Genomic DNA, 22,609 nt, shown 5'->3' on the forward strand with positions numbered 1-22,609 from the left:
TGAAGTGGAAACGTCTAGGAGTAACAACGGCTCAGCCAGGAAGTGGTAGGCCACACAAGCTCACAGAACAGGACCGCTGAAGCGCGTAGGGTGTAAAAATTGTCCTCATTTGCAACGTTCACCACCGAGTTCTAAACTGCCTCTGGAAGCAACATCAGAACTGTTCGTTGGGAGCTTCATGAAATGGGTTTCCATGGCCGAGCAGCCGCACACAAGCCTAAGGTCACCATGCGTAATGCCAAGTGTCTGCTGGAGGGGTGTAAAGCTCGCCACTGGACTGTGGGACAGTGCTACCTGACCGAATGCATAGCGTTAACTGTAATGTTTGGTGGATGAGGAATAATGGTCTGGAGCTATTTTTCATGGTTCAGGCTAGGCCCCTTTAGTTCCAGTGAAGGGAATTCTTAACCCTACAGCATACAATGACATTCTAGACCATTATGCGCTTCCAACTTTGTGGCAACAGTTTGGGGAAGGTCCTTTCCTGTTTCAGTATGACAATGCCCATGTGCACAAAGAGGTTCATACAGAAATGGTTTGTCGAGGTTGGTGTGGATGAACTTGACTGGTCTGCACAGAGCCCTGACCTCAACCCCATCGAACACCTTTGGGATGAATTGGAACACTGACTGCGAGCAGGGCTTAATCGCCTAACATCAGTGCCCTGCCTCACTAATGCTCTTGTGGCTGAATGGTAGCACATCCCCGCAGCAATGTTCCAGCATCTAGTAGAAAGCCCTCCCAGAAGAGTGGAGGCTGTTATAGCAGCAAAGGGGTGAACACGGTGAGGGTACAGGAGTCGTTGACGGGTTTTGGATGTCCTGACTGTCTCCCTTAATGAAATCGGACATGCATGCGGCAATTACCGCGCTTCTTACTGAGGGCGAATCAATTATGTTCGCATTAACAATATTCTGGAGGAGGGGGCGCGTGTCTTTCACCAGGTTATGAGTTCAAGATAATCACACGGGTCCAAAGGACAGTATCGGTGTGTGCGCGAGTCTAGACGGCTGTAGGCTGTTGTTTGTCTAGCACAGTGGCGTTGAGCAGAAAGAGCCGAGCGTGTGGGCAATAAAGTGAAATGGCTCGGCCGGGCTAACCAGATGGGAGGAGAGGTAGGCTGGGACGGGACAGAGGGCAGGACTGGCAGGGCGCGGTCTCCTCCACGGCATCTGATCTTTCGGAACTCTTCCATTTCCAGTTGAGCTGAGAGTCTTGCACCACAGGCCACGCATTGAGAGCCAAGCCGAGTGGCAGGAAAACCGCTGCGGGGACACCCTTTGACCGCTACGCAAAAAGCCCAGTCAGTCTGCGCACCGGGGCCTGTCTGACTGAGGGACGTTTCTCACAGCTAAGGGAACGGCTTTGAACCTGTCTGCCAAGAAAAACGATTTTTCCCTATTTATGCGCGTGTCTCCGCTTGAACTGTGAGACGAGACGTTCACCGTGAGAGGAGCAGCTGAACGCGCCGGTACTTTATTATAGGGGATCTTACCTGGGGTTTTAAAAGACGCCGGCGCTGTACTCCATCTCCAGTAGCGCAGCGTCTTTTTGCGCGCCGGGATATGGCGAGTTTTGGGGACTTGGTGATTAATTTGTAACTGTCCTCCTCCCCCTCTTGTACCCTGTGAAAGGAGATAAGCAGCGACCAGGGGGAGGAGGTGTTTTAAATTGATCAGTGACATTTTTCTGTCACCTCCATTTGGGGTGTCCGTTGGCGTGGGTGAGTGGAATGCTACTCCCCAGGCTCGTGGTGTGCCTCGCCGGGTGCGCAGTGATTCTCTCGCAGGTCAGCGAGGGCTGCGGGCCAGGAAGGGGATATGGCAAGAGGAGGTCACCGAGGAAGCTTGCGCCACTTGCCTACAAGCAGTTCAGCCCTAACGTAGCGGAGAAGACACTAGGTGCGAGTGGTCGATATGAGGGGAAAATAACACGGAACTCGGAGCGCTTCAAAGAGCTGACCCCGAACTATAACCCTGACATCATATTTAAAGATGAAGAGAACACAGGTGCAGACCGGATGATGACACAGGTAAGACTAGCCTAGACCCTGGATAGACTAGATTCGTAAAGCCCTAATGTGATATCATGCTTCATTGGCCATGTCAAACACATCTGCACTTGGGACACTTTTATGTGGGATTGGGTAGCTCCCTAAAGCCTACCTCTTGTACTTTGTACAGCCTTTAAACCCGTGGACCTGTCTTATCGATGCCGTGTTATTGACTTTGGTTTCCTGGCCAGGAGCAGTGCTCAGCACTGATTACAGAGTGCGTATTTGCACAACGTGCTTGAGTCACGCAATCCAAAGAGCGTATTGTTGGCAACATAATAGATATGGAGGGTGACTCAGAATGGTATTGGGATATGGAGAGGTTTGCCAGTCTGGCCCTCATCAGGTCACCCGCAGGACATCAGTAAAAGTTGGACTGGCGGCTCCAATAACTGGTCTGATGGTTGGTTCCAACATTTTTCGTGCAGAGCTGAAATAGCATCACATGAGATATGTGGAGTTCATTTAAATTGGGGCTGCCGCATGCGTAAAGCTGGGCAGCTGCAACAAACCTTATAACGCAACCCCTTCTATAAAAGTACGGAATAGTGGAAGCATGTAATTAAAACACTATGTCTTCTGTTTTTACATTTTTGGGGAAAAACACCCAATCGTCCAACTTGGTCAGAGCCTGACTCGGTGCATATGCAAATGTTTACAGTTCGTTTAAGCCTGACTGGCCAGAGTTAACGGTCGCCTTTTGGACTGTCAGACTTTTTACGACACGCTCATTGATGTGGTTCCGAGAGTGGAATTTATTTGACTTCAATTCCCTAGGAATAAAGTATTTATATCTGCCTCTTGTGACCACGGGCTTCCTCTGAAAGGCGAGCATTTATGTCCCCCATGTGGAAACAGAGTGCCAGATCTCACTCGGGTTGTTAGCTGTCACCTCGCTCCAAGCGCACACAAACACACAGGGCTGCGCGTTTAACTTGACTTGCGCACAATTTATGTGCTCCGAGCGCGACCGCCGCCGCCTGCCACAGGAGACAACCTCCTGTTTGTTTTTCACCATTTTGTGTTATTTTTCTGTTTGTTTTTGAAGCACATGTGCAAAAATAGTCCACTTCACATGCATTCAAGACTTAATTATACACATTTTTCGCCTCTTATTTTTAAATCAGCGGTGGTGACTTGCCTGCCCGCGAGTGGCACTGGAGCGCGCATACAGACGTGACTGTTCAGCGTCTGAAGCCATAGGTGTGCACACTGCACAGGCACGTGTTGTCAACTCGACATCGAATGTTTGTGTAGCTCGTGGTCAGTGCGAAACCGCGCCTACAGAAACCCCGTCGATCTGTACCTTGAAAGTAAAACCAACAAAATTAATCGACTGATTTATGGACTCGAGTTCGTGTCTGCGACCGCAGAGGAAAAAATTTGATGTTAAAATCCACACCACTCTGTGAAAAGGCATCTATTGGGACTCTGCAATGAGCTATTCTTATCCCGGTGAAACTGAGAGGACCGACATGGAAAAATAAGTTAGAACACCATACATAGATTTTGAAATACAACATTGGCCAAACTAATAGCCTAAACCTACCCAAATGCAACACGTAAAAGACGCATGGTGTCAAAATATTATTGTAACCTAGAGGGGCCACTACCAATCTAGCCCGAGTTTAGCTGTGCAGTTGGCCGAGAGTGGCAGTGCCTCTGCCTATGTCTCCACTTAATAGAAATCATGCGGTAGAATACATACACTGAGTGTACAAAACATTATGAACACCTGCTGTTTCCTTGACAGACTGACCAGGTGAATCTAGGCCAAAGCTATGATCACTAATTGATGTCACTTGTTAAATCCACTTCAATCAGTGTCGATGAGGGGAGGAGACAATTGAGTCATGGATTGTGTATGTGTGAAATTCAGAGGGTGAATGGGCAAGACAAAAGATTTACATACCTTTTGAATATTGTATGGTAGGAGGTGCCAGGCACACTGGTTTGAGTGTCAAAAACTGCAAAGCTCAACAGCTTCCAGTGTGTATCAAGAGTGGTCCACCACCCAAAGGACATCCAGCCAACTTCACACAACTGAAGGAAGCATTGGAGTCAACATGGGCCAGCATCCCTGTTTCAGTCCGTTCCACACCTTGTAGAGTCCATGCCCGATAAATTGAGGCTGTTCTGAGGGCAAAAGGGGGGAAATTCAATATTAGGAAGGTGTTTCTAATGTTTCATACACTCAGTGTGGTATGTATGTATGTATGTATGTGTAGACCCCGGGGCACAACTGAGCAAGAGGACAAGTACATTACAGTGTCTAGTTTGAGAAACAGACACCTCACAAGTCCTCAACTGGCAGCTTCATTAAATAGTACCTGCAAAACACCAGTCTCAATGTCAACCATGAAGAGGTGACTCCAGCATGCTGGCATTCTAGGCAGAGTTGCAAAGAAAAAGCCATATCTCAGACAGGCCAATAAAAAGAAAAGATTAAGATGGGCAAAAGAACACAGACACTGGACAGAGGAGCTCTGCCTAGAAGGCCAGTGTCCCGGAGTCGCTTCTTCACTGTTGATGTTGAGACTGGTGTTTTGTGGATACTATTTAATGAAGCTGCCAGTTGAGGACATGTGAGGCATCTGTTTCTCAAACTAGACATTCTAATATACTTGTCCTTTTGCTCAGTTGTGCAGGGGCCTCCCACTCTTTCTATTCTGGTTAGAGCCAGTTTGAAATGTTCTGTGAAGGGAGTAGTACACAGCATTGTACGAGATCTTCAGTTTCTTGACAATTTCTCGCATGGAATAGACTTCATTTCTTAGAACAAGAATAGACTGATGAGTTTCAGAAGAAAGTTCCTTGTTTCTGGCCATTTTGAGCCTGTTATCGAACCTACATATTCTGATGCTCCAGATACTCAACTAGTTTAAAGAAGGCCAGTTCTTTTGCTTCTTTAATCAGGACAACAATTTTCAGCTGTGCTAACATAATTGCAAAGGGGTTTTCTAATGATCAATTAGCCTTTTAAAATTATAAACTTGGATTAGCTTAAACAAAGTGCCATTGGAACACAGGAGTGATGGTTGCTGATAATGGGCCTCTGTACGCCTATGTAGATATTCCATAAAAAATCAGCCGTTTCCAGCTACAATACTCATTTACAACATTAACAATGTCTACACTGTATTTCTGATCAATTTGATGGACAAAAAATGAGCTTTTCTTTAAAAAACAAGGACATTTATGTGACCACAAACTTTTGAATGGTAGTGTATACACTACATTCGGAAAGTATTCAGACTCCGTGACTTTTTCCACATTTTGTTACATTACAGCCTTATTCTAAAATTGATTAAATTGTTTTTTTCCTCATTAATCTACACACAATAACCCATAATGACAAAGCAAAAATAGGTTTTTAGAAATGTTTGCAAATTCATAAAAATAATCTGAAATATCACATTTTCACAAGTATTCATACCCTTTACTCAGTACTTTGTTGAAGCACCTTTGGCAGTGATTACTGCCTTGAGTCTTCTTGGGTATGACGCTACAAGCTTGGCACACCTGTATTTGGGGAGTTTCACCCATTGTTCTCTGCAGATCCTCTCAAGCTCTGTTCGGTTAGATCGGGAGCGTCGCTGCACAGCCAATTTCAGGACTCTCCAGAGATGTTAAAACGGGTTCAAGTCCGGGCTCTGGCTGGGCCACTCAAGGACATTCAGAGACTTGTCCCAAATACACCCTTGTGTTGTCTTGGCTGTGTGGTTAGGGTCGTTGTCCTGTTGGAAGATGAACCTTCACCCCAGTCTGAGATCCTGAGCACTCTGGGGCAGGTTTTCATCAAGGATCTCTCTGTACTTTGCTTTGTTCATCTTTCTCTCAATCCTGACTAGTCTCCCAGTCCCTGGCGCTGAAAAACATCCCCACAGCATGATGCTGCCATGAGCATGCTTCACCGTAGGGATGGTGCCAGGTTTCCTCCAGACAATGCGCTTGGGTTCAATCTTGGTTTCATCAGAACAGAGAATCTTGTTTCTCATGGTCTGAGAGTCTTTAGGTGTCTTTTGGCAACTCTAAGCGTCCTGACATGTTCCTTTTAATGAGGAGTGGCTTCCATCTGGCCACTCTATCATAAAGGCCTGATTGGTGGAGTGCTGCAGAGATGGGAGAACCTTCCATAAGGACAACCATCTCCACAGAGGAACTCTGGAACTCTGTCAGATTGACCATCGGGTTCTTGGTCACCTCCCTGACCAAGCCCCTTCTCCCCTGATTTCTCAGTTTGGCTGGGCGGCCAGCTCAAGGAAGAGTCTTGGTGGTTCCAAACTTCTTCCATTTAAGAATGATGGAGGCCACTGTGTTCTTGGGGACCTTCAATGCTGCAGACATTTTTTTGGAACCCTTCAGCAGATCTGTGCCTCGACACAATCCTATCTCGGAGCTCTACGGACAATTCCTTCAACCTCAAGGCTTGGTTTTTGCTCTGACATGCACTGTCAACTGTGGGACCTTATATAAACAGGTGTGTGCCTTTCCAAATCATGTCCAATCAATTGAATTTACCACAGGTGGACTCCAAGTTGTAGAAACATCTCAAGGATGATCAATGGAAAACGGATACACCTGAGCTCAACTCACAGCAAAGAGAGTGAATACTTATGTCAATAAGGTATTTCTGTTTTATAGGGTACTGTGTGTAGATCAATGAGGGGAAAACAATGTAAAATACATTTTAGAATAAGGCTGTAACGTAACAAAATGTGAATAAAGTCAAGGGGTCTGAATACCTTCCAAATTCACTGTGTACATATAGGTGTACCTAATGTTTTGTACACTCAGTTTATATGTGTGTATATATATATATATATAGATATAATACACCTACCACTGTGTACATATAGGTGTACCTAATGTTTTGTACATTAGCTATATGTCACACTGTCTACATGTCCCTCATTGTAATCTGGACCTCCAAGCCAGTTCTGTTGCTTTTTTTCTATTCTTCCCCTCTAATCAGGGAATGATTTAGACCTGGGACACCAGGTGAGTGCAATTCATTATCAGGTAGAAGAGAGAACCAGCAGTAGTCCGGACCTCATATAGGATGAGATTTGAAGACCCTGCTCTGTTCACAGTTATCTCCGTAAAGTAGTGTCATGTATCCTATTGTGAATGAGATGGTGACAACAAATAATGACAAATTTAGCTTTAGGTGATCTGAGGGCAAGTGTGTGTGCTTGGTGCGTGTGTGTGTGTGGTGTGCTTGGTGTGTGTGTGCTTGGTTTGTGTGGGTGACTAGGGAACGTCCAACACCCTCAGGGCCCTCAATAGGACCTCTCACCCTCTATTTGCTCACCCTCACCAGACCCAAGTTTGGGGAGAGCTGCATTGGCTGACTGTTCATACCCACGTCTCCCTCTATCATCCTGTCCAATACCCTCTAACTTCACACCACCCCTCTACCCCAATACCCCCCTAACCTCACCCCAACCTACCACTCCACCCTATCCCACCTACCTCTCCACCCTATCCCACCTACCTCTCCACCCTATCCCACCTACCTCTCCACCCTATCCCACCTACCTCTCCACCCTATCCCACCTACCTCTCCACCCTATCCCACCTACCTCTCCACCCTATCCCACCTACCTCTCCACCCTATCCCACCTACCTCTCCACCCTATCCCACCTACCTCTCCACCCTATCCCACCTACCTCTCCACCCTATCCCACCTACCTCTCCACCCTATCCCACCTACCTCTCCACCCTATCCCACCTACCTCTCCACCCTATCCCACCTACCTCTCCACCCTATCCCACCTACCTCTCCACCCTATCCCACCTACCTCTCCACCCTATCCCACCTACCACTCCACCCTATCCCACCTACCTCTCCACCCTATCCCACCTACCTCTCCACCCTATCCCACCTACCTCTCCACCCTATCCCACCTACCTACCTCCACCCTATCCCACCTACCTCTCCACCCTATCCCACCCTATCCCACCTACCTCTCCATCCCCCTCCCATCCACCCTATCCCACCTACCTCTCCACCCTATCCCACCTACCTCTCCACCCTATCCCACCTACCTACCCTATCCCACCTACCTCCACCCTATCCCACCCTCCACCCTACCACCTACCTCCACCCTATCCCCACCTACCTCTCCACCCTATCCCACCTACCTCTCCACCCTATCCCACCCTATCTCCACCCTATCCCACCTACCTCTCCACCCTATCCCACCTACCTCTCCACCCTATCCCACCTCCACCCTATCCCACCTACCTCTCCACCCTATCCCACCTACCTCTCCACCCTATCCCACCTACCTCTCCACCCTATCCCACCTACCTCTCCACCCTATCCCACCTACCTCTCCACCCTATCCCACCTACCACTCCACCCTATCCCACCTCTCCACCCTATCCCACCTACCTCTCCACCCTATCCCACCTACCTCTCCACCCTATCCCACCTACCTCTCCACCCTATCCCACCTACCTCTCCACCCTATCCCACCTACCTCTCCACCCTATCCCACCTACCTCTCCACCCTATCCCACCTACCTCTCCACCCTATCCCACCTACCTCTCCACCCTATCCCACCTACCTCTCCACCCTATCCCACCTACCTCTCCACCCTATCCACCCTATCCCACCTACCCTCCACCCTATCCCACCTATCCACCCTATCCCACCTACCTCTCCACCCTATCCCACCTACCTCTCCACCCTATCCCACCTACCTCTCCACCCTATCCCACCTACCTCTCCACCCTATCCCACCTACCTCTCCACCCTATCCCACCTACCTCTCCATCCTATCCCACCTACCTCTCCACCATTTCTCCGGTCCCTAACTTAGACTCTCAGCCTCCTCTCTCGCCACAGAGAGCAAACACCCAGGCTGATGAGACTGTAGGGGGGCATTGTCTGCTGGCCAGATGCAGGGGGGGTGGTGTTGAGGAGTGGGGCCTTCTGTGGTGGGGTGGCTAGTTTGTTGAACAGCCCCAGGATTCTACATTGGTTGGCTGGGGGGGATGCCTGATGGATAGCTCTTGCACCAGGGTTCTTTCTCAATTGGCTGTCCTCGAATGCTTGTGTCTGGACTTTTTGATCTTCTCCTCCAATGCCTTTTGAGCAGGAGGTGAGAAAAGAAGACACAAGGAATCAAGGAAAGACCATTGAGAAAGAGCTGTGGACCACATTGAGATGGATGTGTAATCATTATTTCAGCCATTTTAAGTCCATGAACTGTTATAAATGCACTTTATTACACACTGACACATGTAGATTCACCCCACAACTCTAACACTCCTGTCTCTCTCTCTCTCTCTCTCTCTCTCTCTCTCTCTCTCTCTCTCTCTCTCTCTCTCTCTCTCTCTCTCTCTCTCTCTCTCTCTCTCTCTCTCTCCTCCCTTCCCCCCTCCCTCCCTCCCTCTCGGGCAGCGCTGCAAGGACAAGCTGAACTCTCTGGCCATCTCGGTGATGAACCTGTGGCCGGGGGTGCGCCTCCGGGTCACAGAGGGCTGGGACGAGGACGGCCACCATTCTGAGGAGTCGCTCCACTACGAGGGACGGGCGGTCGACATCACGACCTCTGACCGCGACCGCAACAAGTACGCCATGTTGGCTCGACTGGCAGTTGAGGCCGGCTTCGACTGGGTCTACTACGAGTCCAAGGCCCACGTGCACTGCAGTGTGAAGTCTGGTGAGAGACGGAGAGAGAGGGGCAGGAAGGAGGGGAGGGAAAGAGGGCTGAAGGGGAGAGGGAGATTGAACAAGCATCAGAGAGAGACCGGAGGAAGGAGAAAGGAGGATGTAGCAGTAACACACTGTGCATGGACGTCTGTTTCACCTAACTGCCACTAATGAACAAAAAACAACCTCTCACTCTTTCTCGGTACGTGATAATAGTGAAAATATGGATAGTGAATGATTTGATACACAGTGAATGATTTGAGAGGGTTTTTGACTGCCTTCACCTTAACTGGACACACATTGGACACTTAGCAGAGGAGGGACAGCATCACCTCTACATTCCTTACTAAACATAACACTGAACCACTTGAAGACGCCCTTCAACAGTGGCCACGTCGTCACTATGGATCAAATCAAAACGGACGCCTGCTTTTTTTGGGGGGGGTTCACAGCTAGAGGGACATACAGCCGCTTTGGGTGACTGACTTCTCAGCTTCTTCCCTAACCCCTTCTAACCCTCTTCACCGCAACTGTCTCTTGACCCATCTATGACCTGGCCTGTCCATTGTTGCTTAAAGCTTACATTAGGATCAGTAGAGTGACTCACCATTAAGGGAGAGGTAGCTACTGCAACTTTATGTGGTCACTCACTCACAACCACCCTTTTGCTAGAAATGATTCCCTTATGTTACTGGCATGTTATGCTGCGGCAATATGTTGGTGCTCAGCGTTGCTTCAGTTTACTTTGTGTCTCTCTTCTGCTTCTTCTTTCTCCATTGATGTAGCCTCATTGATAAAGCCACAGACGTTAGTAGTGTAGCTAAGCGATGATCCTTGTTCAGGACTGATTTGGTTGTCAGGGGAACGGTATAGAACACAGAATAGAACAGAGACAGAGTCTTCTCTTGTACTACGTGGTGCCTGAAATGATCTTTTCCCTCTATCCTCTCTCTATTTATTTTCCCTCTATCCTCTCTTTATTTATTTTTCCTCTGTTCCTTCTGTCTTTCCTACCCAGATCGGGTTGCGAGTCACCAGTCCTTGACTTGATCGGAAGACGGCACCGGGCGCCATTTTTTTTTTTCCCAAACTGAAACCTCAAACTGAAAAAGAAAAACCACTCAAGAAAGACATCTCTTCATAGACCAAGAAGTCTCATCTGCTGCTACAAGTGACATCATAATACCAAGGCTTCCTTGAAACTCCATTCTAACACTTACTGAGGGGCGGGGTGGTAGGTAGCCTAGTGGTTAGAACGTTGGACTAGTAACCGAAAGGTTGCAAGAAAAAATGAATTTGAATTTGGTAAAAATCTGTGGTTCTGCCCCTGAACAAGGCTGTTTCTAGGCCGTCATTGAAAATAAGAATTTGTTCTTAGTGACTTGCCTAGTTAAATAAAAGGTCAAATAAAACTGAGTGGGGGACCCAAAAACTGACACCAATACAAAGAGCCCACAAGGGAGCGCTACCCAACCAGAGCCCTACTACATTCAGGACTGGAAAGTCGAATGAAGAAGAAGAAGAATGATTTACCAAGAAGGTGCCCCTAGATGCTGATCTTGGGTCAGTTTTGTATTTTCCCCACTAATGGAGCTTATGATTGGGGGGACGGAAGCTGATTCTAGACCTGTGCCTAGAGGAAACTTCACCCCTGAACAACATGGCATGTTACACCATACATTGGAGATGATGTGGAGTTTGAGGTTATGTTGGTGCAGTGGGCGGCGTCTCAGTCCACAGATGATTAACCTCCACTTCCTGATTCTCCGATCACTTGGCTGGACCTGGCCTTGGTCCTACCTTGCACAAATATTTGTGTAGATAGACTTGACACAGTCCCAACGTACCACATCAAGTTCAGCACCTTAAAACACAAATGAACACAGACTTAGACACACAAACTGAGGGATAGAAACACACACACACACATTCAAATAGCAGTTTTAATCTTTCAGCCAGCTTTTGTTCTTTTCTGTGGAGTAGACGGAAATAAAGAAGCTAATATTTATTTAAAGGCCGGAATATATTTGCTATGCGTAGACTTACTGTGTACCTACCCACCTCACAGAATGCATTGTTTCACAACCTCTCTCTCTCAGACTTACTGTGTACCTACCCACCTCACAGAATGCATTGTTTCACAACCTCTCTCTCTCTCTCTCTCTCAGAGCACTCCGTTGCCGCTAAATCAGGGGGGTGTTTTCCGGGAGGGGCGTGGGTGACCCTAGAGGACGGGGGTCAAAGGTTGATCCAGGACCTGCAGCCGGGTGAGCGAGTCCTCGCCTCTTCAGGGAGCGACGGCAGCGGAGAGCTCGTTTACAGCGAGGTCCTCACCTTCCTGGACCGCGACCCCGCAACCCGGAAGGAATTCTACACCATTGAGACAGAAGGCGGGGTTAGCCTGTCACTCACCGCTGCCCACCTGCTGTTCGTGTCCAAGGGAAACTGCTCTGAAGGGGCGGAGCCAACTCCTGGTAGTATGAGGACAGTATACGCCAGCGACGCGCAGCCGGGACAGTGTGTGCTAACCACAGTGTCTGGGGAGGGGGTTGGAAAGGGGGAGGAGGGGAGAAAAGGCGTGGGGCATCTCTCGCGCATCTCCCGGGTGAGTGTGCAGGAGGACAAGGGTGTGTTTGCGCCCCTCACCCGCCATGGGACGCTGTCGGTGAACGGCATGGTGGCATCGTGCTACGCGGTGGTGGACGGGCATGACCTCGCCCACTGGGCCTTCGCCCCGCTCCGCCTGCTGCACCGTTGGACTGGCTCTGCTGGCGGACATTTTGGAGACACCGGGGTTCACTGGTACTCCCAGTTACTGTACTGGATAGGTAGTCTGCTGCTGGACTCTGGACACTTCCATCCCTGGGGACTGGCTGACCCAGGGAGGTGAGACTCTAGATGGGGAAGAGGAAGTAATGTAACTGGCTTGGTTGGGAGATATACAGACCAGATGACCCACTGGACTGATGCCCCATTGGACCTGACTATAAATGGGCGGAGTTTACCTTGTTCTCGAGTCTAGCACACTGATGCAGAGGGCGGACTCTCAGGAAAAGGGTGGGGCTTGATAACTGACCACGCCTATTTCATTGGAGAGAGGAGATTGTGCCAAGAATGAATCTGGACAGACAGACAATATGTGTTCTCTCACACCATAGTATACAAATCATTGTGACCCCTGAGGAAAAACTAACAATGGGTGTGTCCTCTTCACACAGATAGGACAGGTGGACCTGGTCGTGTCTGTGGTGAGACCATCGTTTCTAAAGGGGAGAGAGTTTGTTTTATTTAACATTGAGAGGTGTCTCATTGAAATCAAGCTACCATTAAGAAGAACATCTAAAGCATTTTCTTTTTTGATCTTTTTTGATTGCTTCAAAGTAAGATGTCCGTAACACGACACAACTATGATGTCGCAACTTGGCAACTGAAGGAAAGTATAGGCTTCATGTATAGAACATATCTAGAGGTATGATATTTTAAGGCAACATTTACTGTATTTTATTAAAGCGATGTCTGAAATATTTATGATTTAATATTATGTATAATGAGATATTTAAAGATTTATTTTTTGAAATTAAATATTATGTAAATGCTCCTGGTTTTGTTTTCTATTATAAATCGCAACATTGTAACTATCTTTGCTGTAGATATGAACCCAAGCAACAACTTTAAAGGCTGAAGCCATAAAAGTTATATGAAGGCTTCATAAAGCATTTAAGATGGTTGTTTTCTTAAGTCTTGGCACAGCTTTCTCTCACTGCCATCTACTGGTAGACAATGATACGGTACGAGGGTGATGGACAATTCCACGTGATAATACGCTTCTATGATCTCAATGTAACTCTACACTGCATCGGTGAATCCCATTCAAACCAAGACGCAGAATACAAATATGATAACGATTACATTTTGTGGCCACGACGTTATGTAACAAAATGTAGCCTACAGATGGCCTACTTTCTCTCAGATTATAAAACTGTTTTAAATCATAGATGGTAGACTGTTAAAAATACTTCATATGATTCAATGAAATGATAAAGTAGAAGTCTATTCGCAGCAGCAACCCCCACACACCGGTTGCACCCATAACAGTTGGCGAGTCGGCTAATAAGTGTTAACTACTGTGCCTTTAAGAGGATGGACGAGCAGAGGGGAAATTTAATCGCTCCTTAACGGACCAAAAGCTCATCAATTGACTGACGAGCAAGAAGGACGATTTTCGGATCTTTGCTGCGTCAATTCGCTTTTTGCAGCGTCAATTGCCAAAAAGTTATTTTTTTCTTTGTTTTTACACGTGGGACTATGTTGTTAAACTAGTTTATTAGATTACGTGTTGCACCTTTCAGAAACAGTCATCGGGATTACAATTACGCGCTACCCACACGGTTATCGAGGGCTTTTACGCAGCACGGAGTCCTGGGGAGTCCCTCGCATCCGCCCATATCCTGCCTCCTGTTCGACAAGTTCTGTCCCTTTCTTTCCTCACACCAGTTTACATCGCATAGCTGTTAATTGGGGATTCGGAGCAGTAAAGAACGGTAAAATGGCTGAGGAGCAGGGGAAAACGGGGAAAGGGATCAACACTGGGAAACTGGCCACCAGCATGCAGAAAAGACTTAGCAGAGCGCAAGAAAAGGTAAGCAGGTAGACTGAGACGTGAACTGTTACCCACTTTCACACCACGTTTTTTTCTCTCAATTGAAACCGCACAGAGTGCATTCAACTGGGTACTGTGGCTGTCCAGTTCTACACCCAGCTTTCCATCTAAATGTCAAGCCCGCTCCGCTATTTCTATTTGCGTTCTCGGCCCCATTTGTGAATCTAACCCGTTAGTTTTGACAGGCAGCAGGGGGTTGGGTTATTGCAGGAAGAGCCGAATGCGTTGACAAATTAAATTGCATCCACACGCATGCTTATTTTTCTAACCGGTTGTCTTTGTTCTGTCCAAATAACTACTTTCTTACAATGCATGTGTTACATTGTACACTGTTACAGTAGGATGTTAGTGTAGCCTAGCCTATCTCTCAGTGAAGTGGAGGGTATTCCTAAACTTACTGTTTTGTTTGACCAGTTTTTTTAAAATGTTTTTTACTTTTGTGTCTAGTCCTGGAAATATCCTCACTGAGTGAAGTTTGAAATTGTGAGCACGATTATTAATTATATAAGTAATTACATGATAGTGTCAGAATAACATTTTAAGGAGACTTTCTGCTTTCTAAAGCCAAACTTCTCCCAAGTGAAGCAGGCAGGAAATGTTGTCTAGTCGGATGACTCTTTGCCTAAACCCTTGGGAATTAACGACCACAACAACACCAGACTCTGGCATACAGGAAGCTCAGTCAACTGCAAGGGGGAAATAAACCATGGAACAGACAGACCTGGGTCTTCTCTTCAGCTCTCGTTTACCACAGTGGGACACCTCAGTTTCCGTTGGAGTACAGGCTTGTCTACAAATCCACATGGTCACTTCCTGTCATGTCCTCATTATAGGAATGGCAATCCCACTCCTGTCTATTTGGTTTGGAATGACAATCTATGGATAGATGCTTGGCCCCGAGGATGGGGAGTAGGGATGGAAACAGACTGGCTGAGTGCGACTTGGCTTTCTTGTGTGTTTGTCCGTCTGATAATGTGTATACATACAGTGCATACGTGTGTTTGGGAGAGTGCTTGCCAACCCTCCTGGTTTGACCTTTGACCTGGAGTCTTCTGGCATTAACCTTCATCCCCAAGTCAGCAGTAGAGCTATTTCAGGAGATTGAATTAATCCCTGAATGAAATCGATAACTTGAAACGTAAACAAAAAAGTAAAAGGAGTTGTATTATCGGGAATGAGTTCTCCCGGAATGAGCTCTGTCTGAGTTTACGCTTCTCAAGCGGGGAAGCAACGTTTGAATCACTTCCTTGTTACCCTCACCTGAAAAACTTGAATGTTTCTGTCCCCACCCTCATTAACCATCTCATTCCTCAACATCATAGCCACTATTCTTGTTACCATACTTTCAAGTCTCATCCATCGCTCGGCTATTAGAGTGAGAAAGCCAGAAATGTATTTTCCCCCTCTGTCCCACCCCTTCACCCTGCCACCAGCTGTCATCTCTGACCAGTAACTCTGTCCCACCCCTTCACCCTGTCACCAGCTGTCTTCTCTGACCAGTAACTCTGTCCCACCCCTTCACCCTGCCACCAGCTGTCATCTCTGACCAGTAACTCTGTCCCACCCCTTCACCCTGCCACCAGCTGTCTTCTCTGACCAGTAACTCTGCTGTCTGACCAGTAACTCTGTCCCACCCCTTCACCCTCTGACCAGTAACTCTGTCCCACCCCTTCACCCTGCCACCAGCTGTCATCTCTGACCAGTAACTCTGTCCCACCCCTTCACCCTGTCACCAGCTGTCTTCTCTGACCAGTAACTCTGTCCCACCCCTTCAGCTGTCTTCTCTGACCCTGTCCCACCCCTTCACCAGCTGTCTTCTCTGACCAGTAACTCTGTCCCACCCCTTCACCCTGTCACCAGCTGTCATCTCTGACCAGTAACCTGTTCACCCTGTCACCAGCTGTCTTCTCTGACCAGTAACTCTGTCCCACCCCTTCACCCTGCCACCAGCTGTCATCTCTGACCAGTCTCTGTTCCTGACCACCCCCCTGTCACCAGCTGTCTTCTCTGACCAGTAACTCTGTCCCACCCCTTCACCCTGCCACCAGCTGTCTTCTCTGACCAGTAACTGCCACCAGCTGTCCCACCCCTTCACCCTGTCACCAGCTGTCTTCTCTGACCAGTAACTCTGTCCCACCCCTTCACCCTGCCACCAGCTGTCTTCTCTGACCAGTAACTCTGTCCCACCCCTTCACCCTGCCACCAGCTGTCTTCTCTGACCAGTAACTCTGTCCCACCCCTTCACCCTGCCACCAGCTGTCTTCTCTGACCAGTAACTCTGTCCCACCCCTTCACCCTGCCACCAGCTGTCATCTCTGACCAGTAACTCTGTCCCACCCCTTCACCCTGTCACCAGCTGTCTTCTCTGACCAGTAACTCTGTCCCACCCCTTCACCCTGCCACCAGCTGTCTTCTCTGACCAGTAACTCTGTCCCACCCCTTCACCCTGCCACCAGCTGTCTTCTCTGACCAGTAACTCTGTCCCACCCCTTCACCCTGTCACCAGCTGTCTTCTCTGACCAGTAACTCTGTCCCACCCCTTCACCCTGCCACCAGCTGTCTTCTCTGACCAGTAACTCTGTCCCACCCCTTCACCCTGCCACCAGCTGTCTTCTCTGACCAGTAACTCTGTCTGTATGGCTGGTGGTCACATTTAGATTCCACTTTGTAGTTTCTGGCTAGCTATTGGCTAACCCCTCCCTAGTGACTGACCTGAAGTTTCACCAGTGGACGGAGCGGAGGAATCTAGCGGACGCTGTCACTGGGTGTCCATCGTGGTTGTCATAGTGATGTCATGCCAGCCTGCGCCCTCTGAGGGTAGACACAACGAGCAGCCCAATAATGACCCATGCAGTAAAGCATGACAGGAGAATTCCTCCTGGGGAATCTGGATGTGTCTGAATGGTCATGGGGTGGTGGTGGTGGTGCCCTTTTGAAACCTGACAGCCACCCCTGTCTCATTCAGAAGTCCGACACCCCCTGCACTTTGAATACACTGACCTCTGCACCTCTGCCACCCCCGTTATGACCCTATGCTACTCACATAGTGATAAAACCTCCCAGATCCCAGACCCCACCCTCATGTCCCTGAGGCTCAGCTTGCCCCCCTCCCTCCACCACAGTTCTGCCTGCACACCTGTCCATGCCCTGAAACCCCCCAGTCCAGCAGAGAGGTTATCTATGAATAGCAATAGCTCACAAGGCCTCCATCTTGTGTGTGGTGGTTGGCACTGGCATCCCAGTCAGGCCTGAGGGGGTATTTTGGGGGGCTGAAATTGAACACTGGTCAGCAGCAGCAGGCATGTCTCAGGCCTCTGTCAACGCCTAGTAGAGCAGACGGAGAGGAACACACCTTTACACACACACACACACACACACACACACACACACACACACACACAGATACACTTCTGCAGCACACACACACAGTAAACCTGTTTGGCTCCTGGTAAATCTCACTTAAGACCCAGAGAGGCCTAATGGAGTGTGTCTGTGTGTGTCTAGCACTGGAGCGGAGATTCCTTCTCCATGGATTCCTCTCTACTGGGTAAGGAGAGATATCGTAGGGGGGGGGGACAGAGAGAAGGAGAGGTGTGAGGGGGGCAGAGAGTTGGAGAAGGAGAGATATCATAGAGGGAGGGGGGGGACGGACAGAGAGTTGGGGAAGGAGAGGTGTGAGAGATGGGGAAGGGGAGAGAGGGAGTGGATAAGAAAAATACATCACACACAGTCCCTCTCTCTCACACACACAGTAAAACCATTTGGCTCCTGGTAAAACTCGTTAAGACCCAGAGAGGCCTAATGGGGTGTGTGAGGGGGAGAGAGAGAGACTGTGTATTTTTCTGTGCGTTCTGTTACTTCTGGTAGTGTAGTTGGTGGTGGAAAGTAGCATGACATCATCTCTGCGCGTCACGTGGGGTCGGGCTGTTACACTCTGACCTCGGGACTAAAATGTCAACCTTCGGTCAGTGGAGTCAACTGGTTGATTCAGGGCAGCTACAGTAAAACATACTCTCCAGTTTGGCCTGTCAACAACTCCTGTGTTGAATACTACACTGACAGATCTAGAGGCTATAGAGTTCAACCCTATGGAATATGGAACTGCATCCAGACTCTGGATGAGTCTTGCAATGCTTGGTTGGTGCTTGGTTGGTGCTTGGTTGGTGCTTGGTTGAATCAGTCCACAGCAAGGAGAAATGAGTGTGTAACTTTCTTTTTGATGTTCTGTTAGTCAGAACATCACCTCAGGGGGGCTTGGTTGACACGTGGAGAGTAGAATGTGCTGGTCAATACTTGAGGTGTTGTCGGGAGGGAGAATATCACTGGAAATAGTGACACCATTGCTTTAGGACCTTTTAGTTTCAACCTTGCCACAGCAGGTGCTGCAGACAGTCTAGAAGGCATAAGAATAGAACTCGGGACTTCCCCGTCCTCTTAACGTATGGAACTTCTGGACACAGAAGTAGTGACTCGCTCACCATGTTGAATGAGACCCCGAACTCACGACAACTACGAGCTAAGAGTCTGTGACGAAATGTACTCCTGAAATGTACTCCTGAAATGTACTCCCGGGACTCATGATCTGTACAGCTTACAGTAGGGCCCCATGCCTGTTGTTTAATCACTGCCAGAGTTCTTTGAAGTCCTTGGCAGTCTTCTACTGTACAGCCCCTCCCCTTCCTGCTATTTCCTCTTCCTCACTGCACTCCCCCTGACAGACTGCTGCTCATATTGTTCACTTCTTGTTAAACTTTGTAATTTTTTTTTTAAAGAGTACATTATTTTCAACATACCTAGACACCCTAACTATTTGTAGGTTCTTTAGTATGTTTTTAGCATTTGGAGAATGCAGAAATTCTAGTGGAAATTGTTTATCAGTTAGTGGTTCAGGTCGAAAAGTTAACTATCCCTTTAAGACTCAAGTCCTCTTTATGGTGGGGGTCATGGATAGAGTTTCTTCCTGCTGCACCCCCCCATTAGACATTCCACCAGAAGGTTGTAACTTCTGATCTGAGGCATGGTGTTAGACAGCGTGGCAGTTGGCCGTGGCAGTTGGCCATGGTGTTAGACAGCGTGGCAGTTGGCCATGGTGTTAGACAGCGTGGCAGTTGGCCATGGTGTTAGACAGCGTGGCAGTTGGCCATGGTGTTAGACAGCGTGGCAGTTGGCCATGGTGTTAGACAGCGTGGCAGTTGGCCATGGTGTTAGACAGCGTGGCAGTTGGCCATGGTGTTAGACAGCGTGGCAGTTGGCCATGGTGTTAGACAGCGTGGCAGTTGGCCATGGTGTTAGACAGCGTGGCAGTTGGCCATGGTGTTAGACAGCGTGGCAGTTGGCCATGGTGTTAGACAGCGTGGCAGTAGTTTTCATGGGAGAAATATTCGGGATGATGACGCTGTATAAAGGTATCACAGGATCCCTGAGGTCAAACAAACCATCTGGTAGTTATCTGGTTGTGTTGATGGCATTGGGTCAGGCTAACCTCAGTCACAGAAGATAAGACGTCTGTCTGCACCACTACAGTAAACCAGGCCCCCGAGGCTACTGCACCACTACAACAGACACTACAGTAAACCAGGCCCCAAGGCTGCTGTTCCACTACAGTAGACACTACAGTAAACCAGGCCCCAAGGCTGCTGTTCCACTACAACAGACACTACAGTAAACCAGGCCCCAAGGCTGCTGTTCCACTACAGTAAACCAGGCCCCAAGACTGCAGTTCCACTACAGTAGACCAGGCCCCAAGGCTACTGCACCACTACAGTAGACACTACAGTAAACCAGGCCCCAAGACTGTAGTTCCACGACAGTAGACCAGGCCCCAAGGCTACTGCACCACTACAGTAGACACTACAGTAAACCAGGCCCCAATGCTACTGCACCACTACAGTAGACACTACAGTAAACTAGGCCCCAAGGCTACTGCACCACTACAGTAAACCAGGCCCCAAGGCTGCTGTTCCACTACAGTAGACACTACAGTAAACCAGGCCCCAAGGCTGCTGCACCACTCCAGTAAACCAGGCCCCAAGGCTACTGCACCACTACAACAGACACTACAGTAAACCAGGCCCCAAGGCTGCTGTTCCACTACAGTAGACCAGGCCCCAAGGCTACTGCACCACTACAACAGACACTACAGTAAACCAGGCCCCAAGGCTGCTGTACCACTACAGTAGACACTACAGTAAACCAGGCCCCAAGGCTGCTGTTCCACTACAGTAGACACTACAGTAAACCAGGCCCCAAGGCTGCTGTACCACTACAGTAAACACTACAGTAAACACTACAGTAAACCAGGCCCCAAGGCTACTGTACCACTACAGTAGACACTACAGTAAACCAGGCCCCAAGGCTGCTGTTCCACTACAGTAGACACTACAGTAGACCAGTCCCCAAGGCTGCTGTACCACTACAGTAAACCAGGCCCCAAGGCTGCTGTTCCACTACAGTAGACACTACAGTAAACCAGGCCCCAAGGCTGCTGCACCACTATAACAGACACTACAGTAAACCAGGCCCAAGGCTGCTGTTCCACTACAGTAGACACTACAGTAAACCAGGCCCCAAGGCTGCTGTTCCACTACAGTAGACACTACAGTAAACCAGGCCCCAAGGCTGCTGTTCCACTACAGTAGACACTACAGTAAACCAGGCCCCAAGGCTGCTGCACCACTACAGTAGACACTACAGTAAACCAGGCCCCAAGGCTACTGCACCACTACAACAGACACTACAGTAAACCAGCCCACAAGGCTGCTTCTCACTGTAAGAAGCACCTTTGTCATTCATTCTGTGGTGCAAAAAGTGCCACTGTGTCCTAGACTAGAGGAAAGCCCTGTGCCATCAGGAAGTGCCACTGTGTCCTAGACTAGAGGAAAGCCCCGTGCCATCAGGAAGTGCCACTGTGTCCTAGACTAGAGGAAAGCCCCGTGCCATCAGGAAGTGCCACTGTGTCCTAGACTAGAGGAAAGCCCCGTGCCATCAGGAAGTGCCACTGTGTCCTAGACTAGAGGAAAGCCCTGTGCCATCAGGAAGTGCCACTGTGTCCTAGACTAGAGGAAAGCCCTGTGCCATCAGGAAGTGCCACTGTGTCCTAGACTAGAGGAAAGCCCTGTGCCATCAGGAAGTGCCACTGTGTCCTAGACTAGAGGAAAGCCCTGTGCCATCAGGAAGTGCCACTGTGTCCTAGACTAGAGGAAAGCCCTGTGCCATCAGGAAGTGCCACTGTGTCCTAGACTAGAGGAAAGCCCTGTGCCATCAGGAAGTGCCACTGTGTCCTAGACTAGAGGAAAGCCCTGTGCCATCAGGAAGTGCCACTGTGTCCTAGACTAGAGGAAAGCCCTGTGCCATCAGGAAGTGCCACTGTGTCCTAGACTAGAGGAAAGCCCCGTGCCATCAGGAAGTGCCACTGTGTCCTAGACTAGAGGAAAGCCCTGTGCCATCAGGAAGTGCCACTGTCTCTGGCCTGGGTCCTTTTCATTTTTTGACACCTATGGTGTTGCCCCTGCTCTTCTGGTTTTTCAGATCTGAGAGGATTGGACAGGCTAAATCAAAATGGCGGAGGCTACAACAGCCTTTGGGAGAACCAGGCAACGGCATTGACACAGTGATTGATTATACCTACCCAGTCTTTTCAGATCTGTCAATACTGTCCCGGTCTTCTTCAGTGATAAAGCCAAAGTGTCAGGGCAGGGGTAGTGTTCAATAGGGCAAAACATGCAACAAGTGTTTCCTATTGGACAAGTTCAGATAGTACCTTGATGTTTCAAAAGTTGTTATATTTTTCCTGTTTTGTGCCTACTGGACACAACCAAGCTCTATGGCAAGAGGCTAGGGAGTGAAATGGAACCTGGTCCATAACTGTGATGTCCAGGAAGTGGTGATCATCCCTGTGGTGTAAGTGAAGGGAAATTCCCTGGTCCCGTGTGGGCCAGGATTAGGCAGCCAGGTGGCCGGGGTTAGTTATAACCGTGTGGTGGGTGGAGTCAACTGACCAGATTAGCTGGTGACCTTGGCAACATCCTCTGACACAATGACGAGCCAAAGAGCTCGCTCTGACGCTCTCTCAGGTCCACAACAATTTCACTCCTCTCTCTTTCAAATGCAAAGGGGCTTTATTGCCATGAGAAACATGTTTACATTGCCAAAGCAAGTGAAGTAAACAAAAGTGAGAAGACGCAAGTTCAAATCCCCGAGCTGACAAGCTGACACCTGTCGTTCTGCCC

General features: G+C 48.8%; 2 protein-coding genes and 1 long non-coding RNA gene across 6 annotated transcripts in view; 2 read left to right on the forward strand and 1 right to left on the reverse strand.

The window, feature by feature from the left end:
- Nucleotides 1–680: 680 nt before the first annotated feature.
- Nucleotides 681–13,318, forward strand: LOC118380473 (indian hedgehog B protein-like). The gene is made up of 3 exons (XM_035767453.2): nt 681–2,032; nt 9,470–9,731; nt 11,890–13,318. The coding sequence occupies exons 1-3, from the start codon at nt 1,733–1,735 to the stop codon at nt 12,609–12,611; spliced, it is 1,284 nt and encodes a 427-aa protein (XP_035623346.2). The 5' UTR covers nt 681–1,732; the 3' UTR covers nt 12,612–13,318.
- On the reverse strand, nt 4,413–9,374 carry LOC127916798 (uncharacterized). Of its 2 annotated transcripts, none has more exons than XR_008096088.1 (3): nt 8,719–9,374; nt 8,285–8,432; nt 4,413–7,926 (listed from the first exon to the last, which is right to left on the reverse strand). It is a non-coding gene; the product is annotated as an uncharacterized LOC127916798 (long non-coding RNA). The 2 variants fall into 2 exon arrangements; XR_008096087.1 differs by lacking the exon at nt 8,719–9,374 and adding an exon at nt 8,473–8,654.
- Nucleotides 13,319–13,805: 487 nt separating the features above from the next.
- LOC118376252 (myc box-dependent-interacting protein 1-like) overlaps nt 13,806–22,609 on the forward strand; it is a 48,071-nt gene continuing 39,267 nt past the window's right edge. The window contains exon 1 of one of the 3 annotated variants that reach the window (XM_052499950.1): nt 13,806–14,360. In XM_052499950.1, the coding sequence (XP_052355910.1) occupies nt 14,268–14,360 (93 nt within the window). In that variant the 5' untranslated portion in view covers nt 13,806–14,267. The remainder of the gene's footprint in view (nt 14,361–22,609) is intronic. The other 2 variants (XM_052499952.1, XM_052499951.1) reach the window with 2 other exon arrangements.

Source organism: Oncorhynchus keta, chromosome 37 (genome assembly GCF_023373465.1).
Source record: "Oncorhynchus keta strain PuntledgeMale-10-30-2019 chromosome 37, Oket_V2, whole genome shotgun sequence".
Taxonomy (NCBI): domain Eukaryota; kingdom Metazoa; phylum Chordata; class Actinopteri; order Salmoniformes; family Salmonidae; genus Oncorhynchus; species Oncorhynchus keta.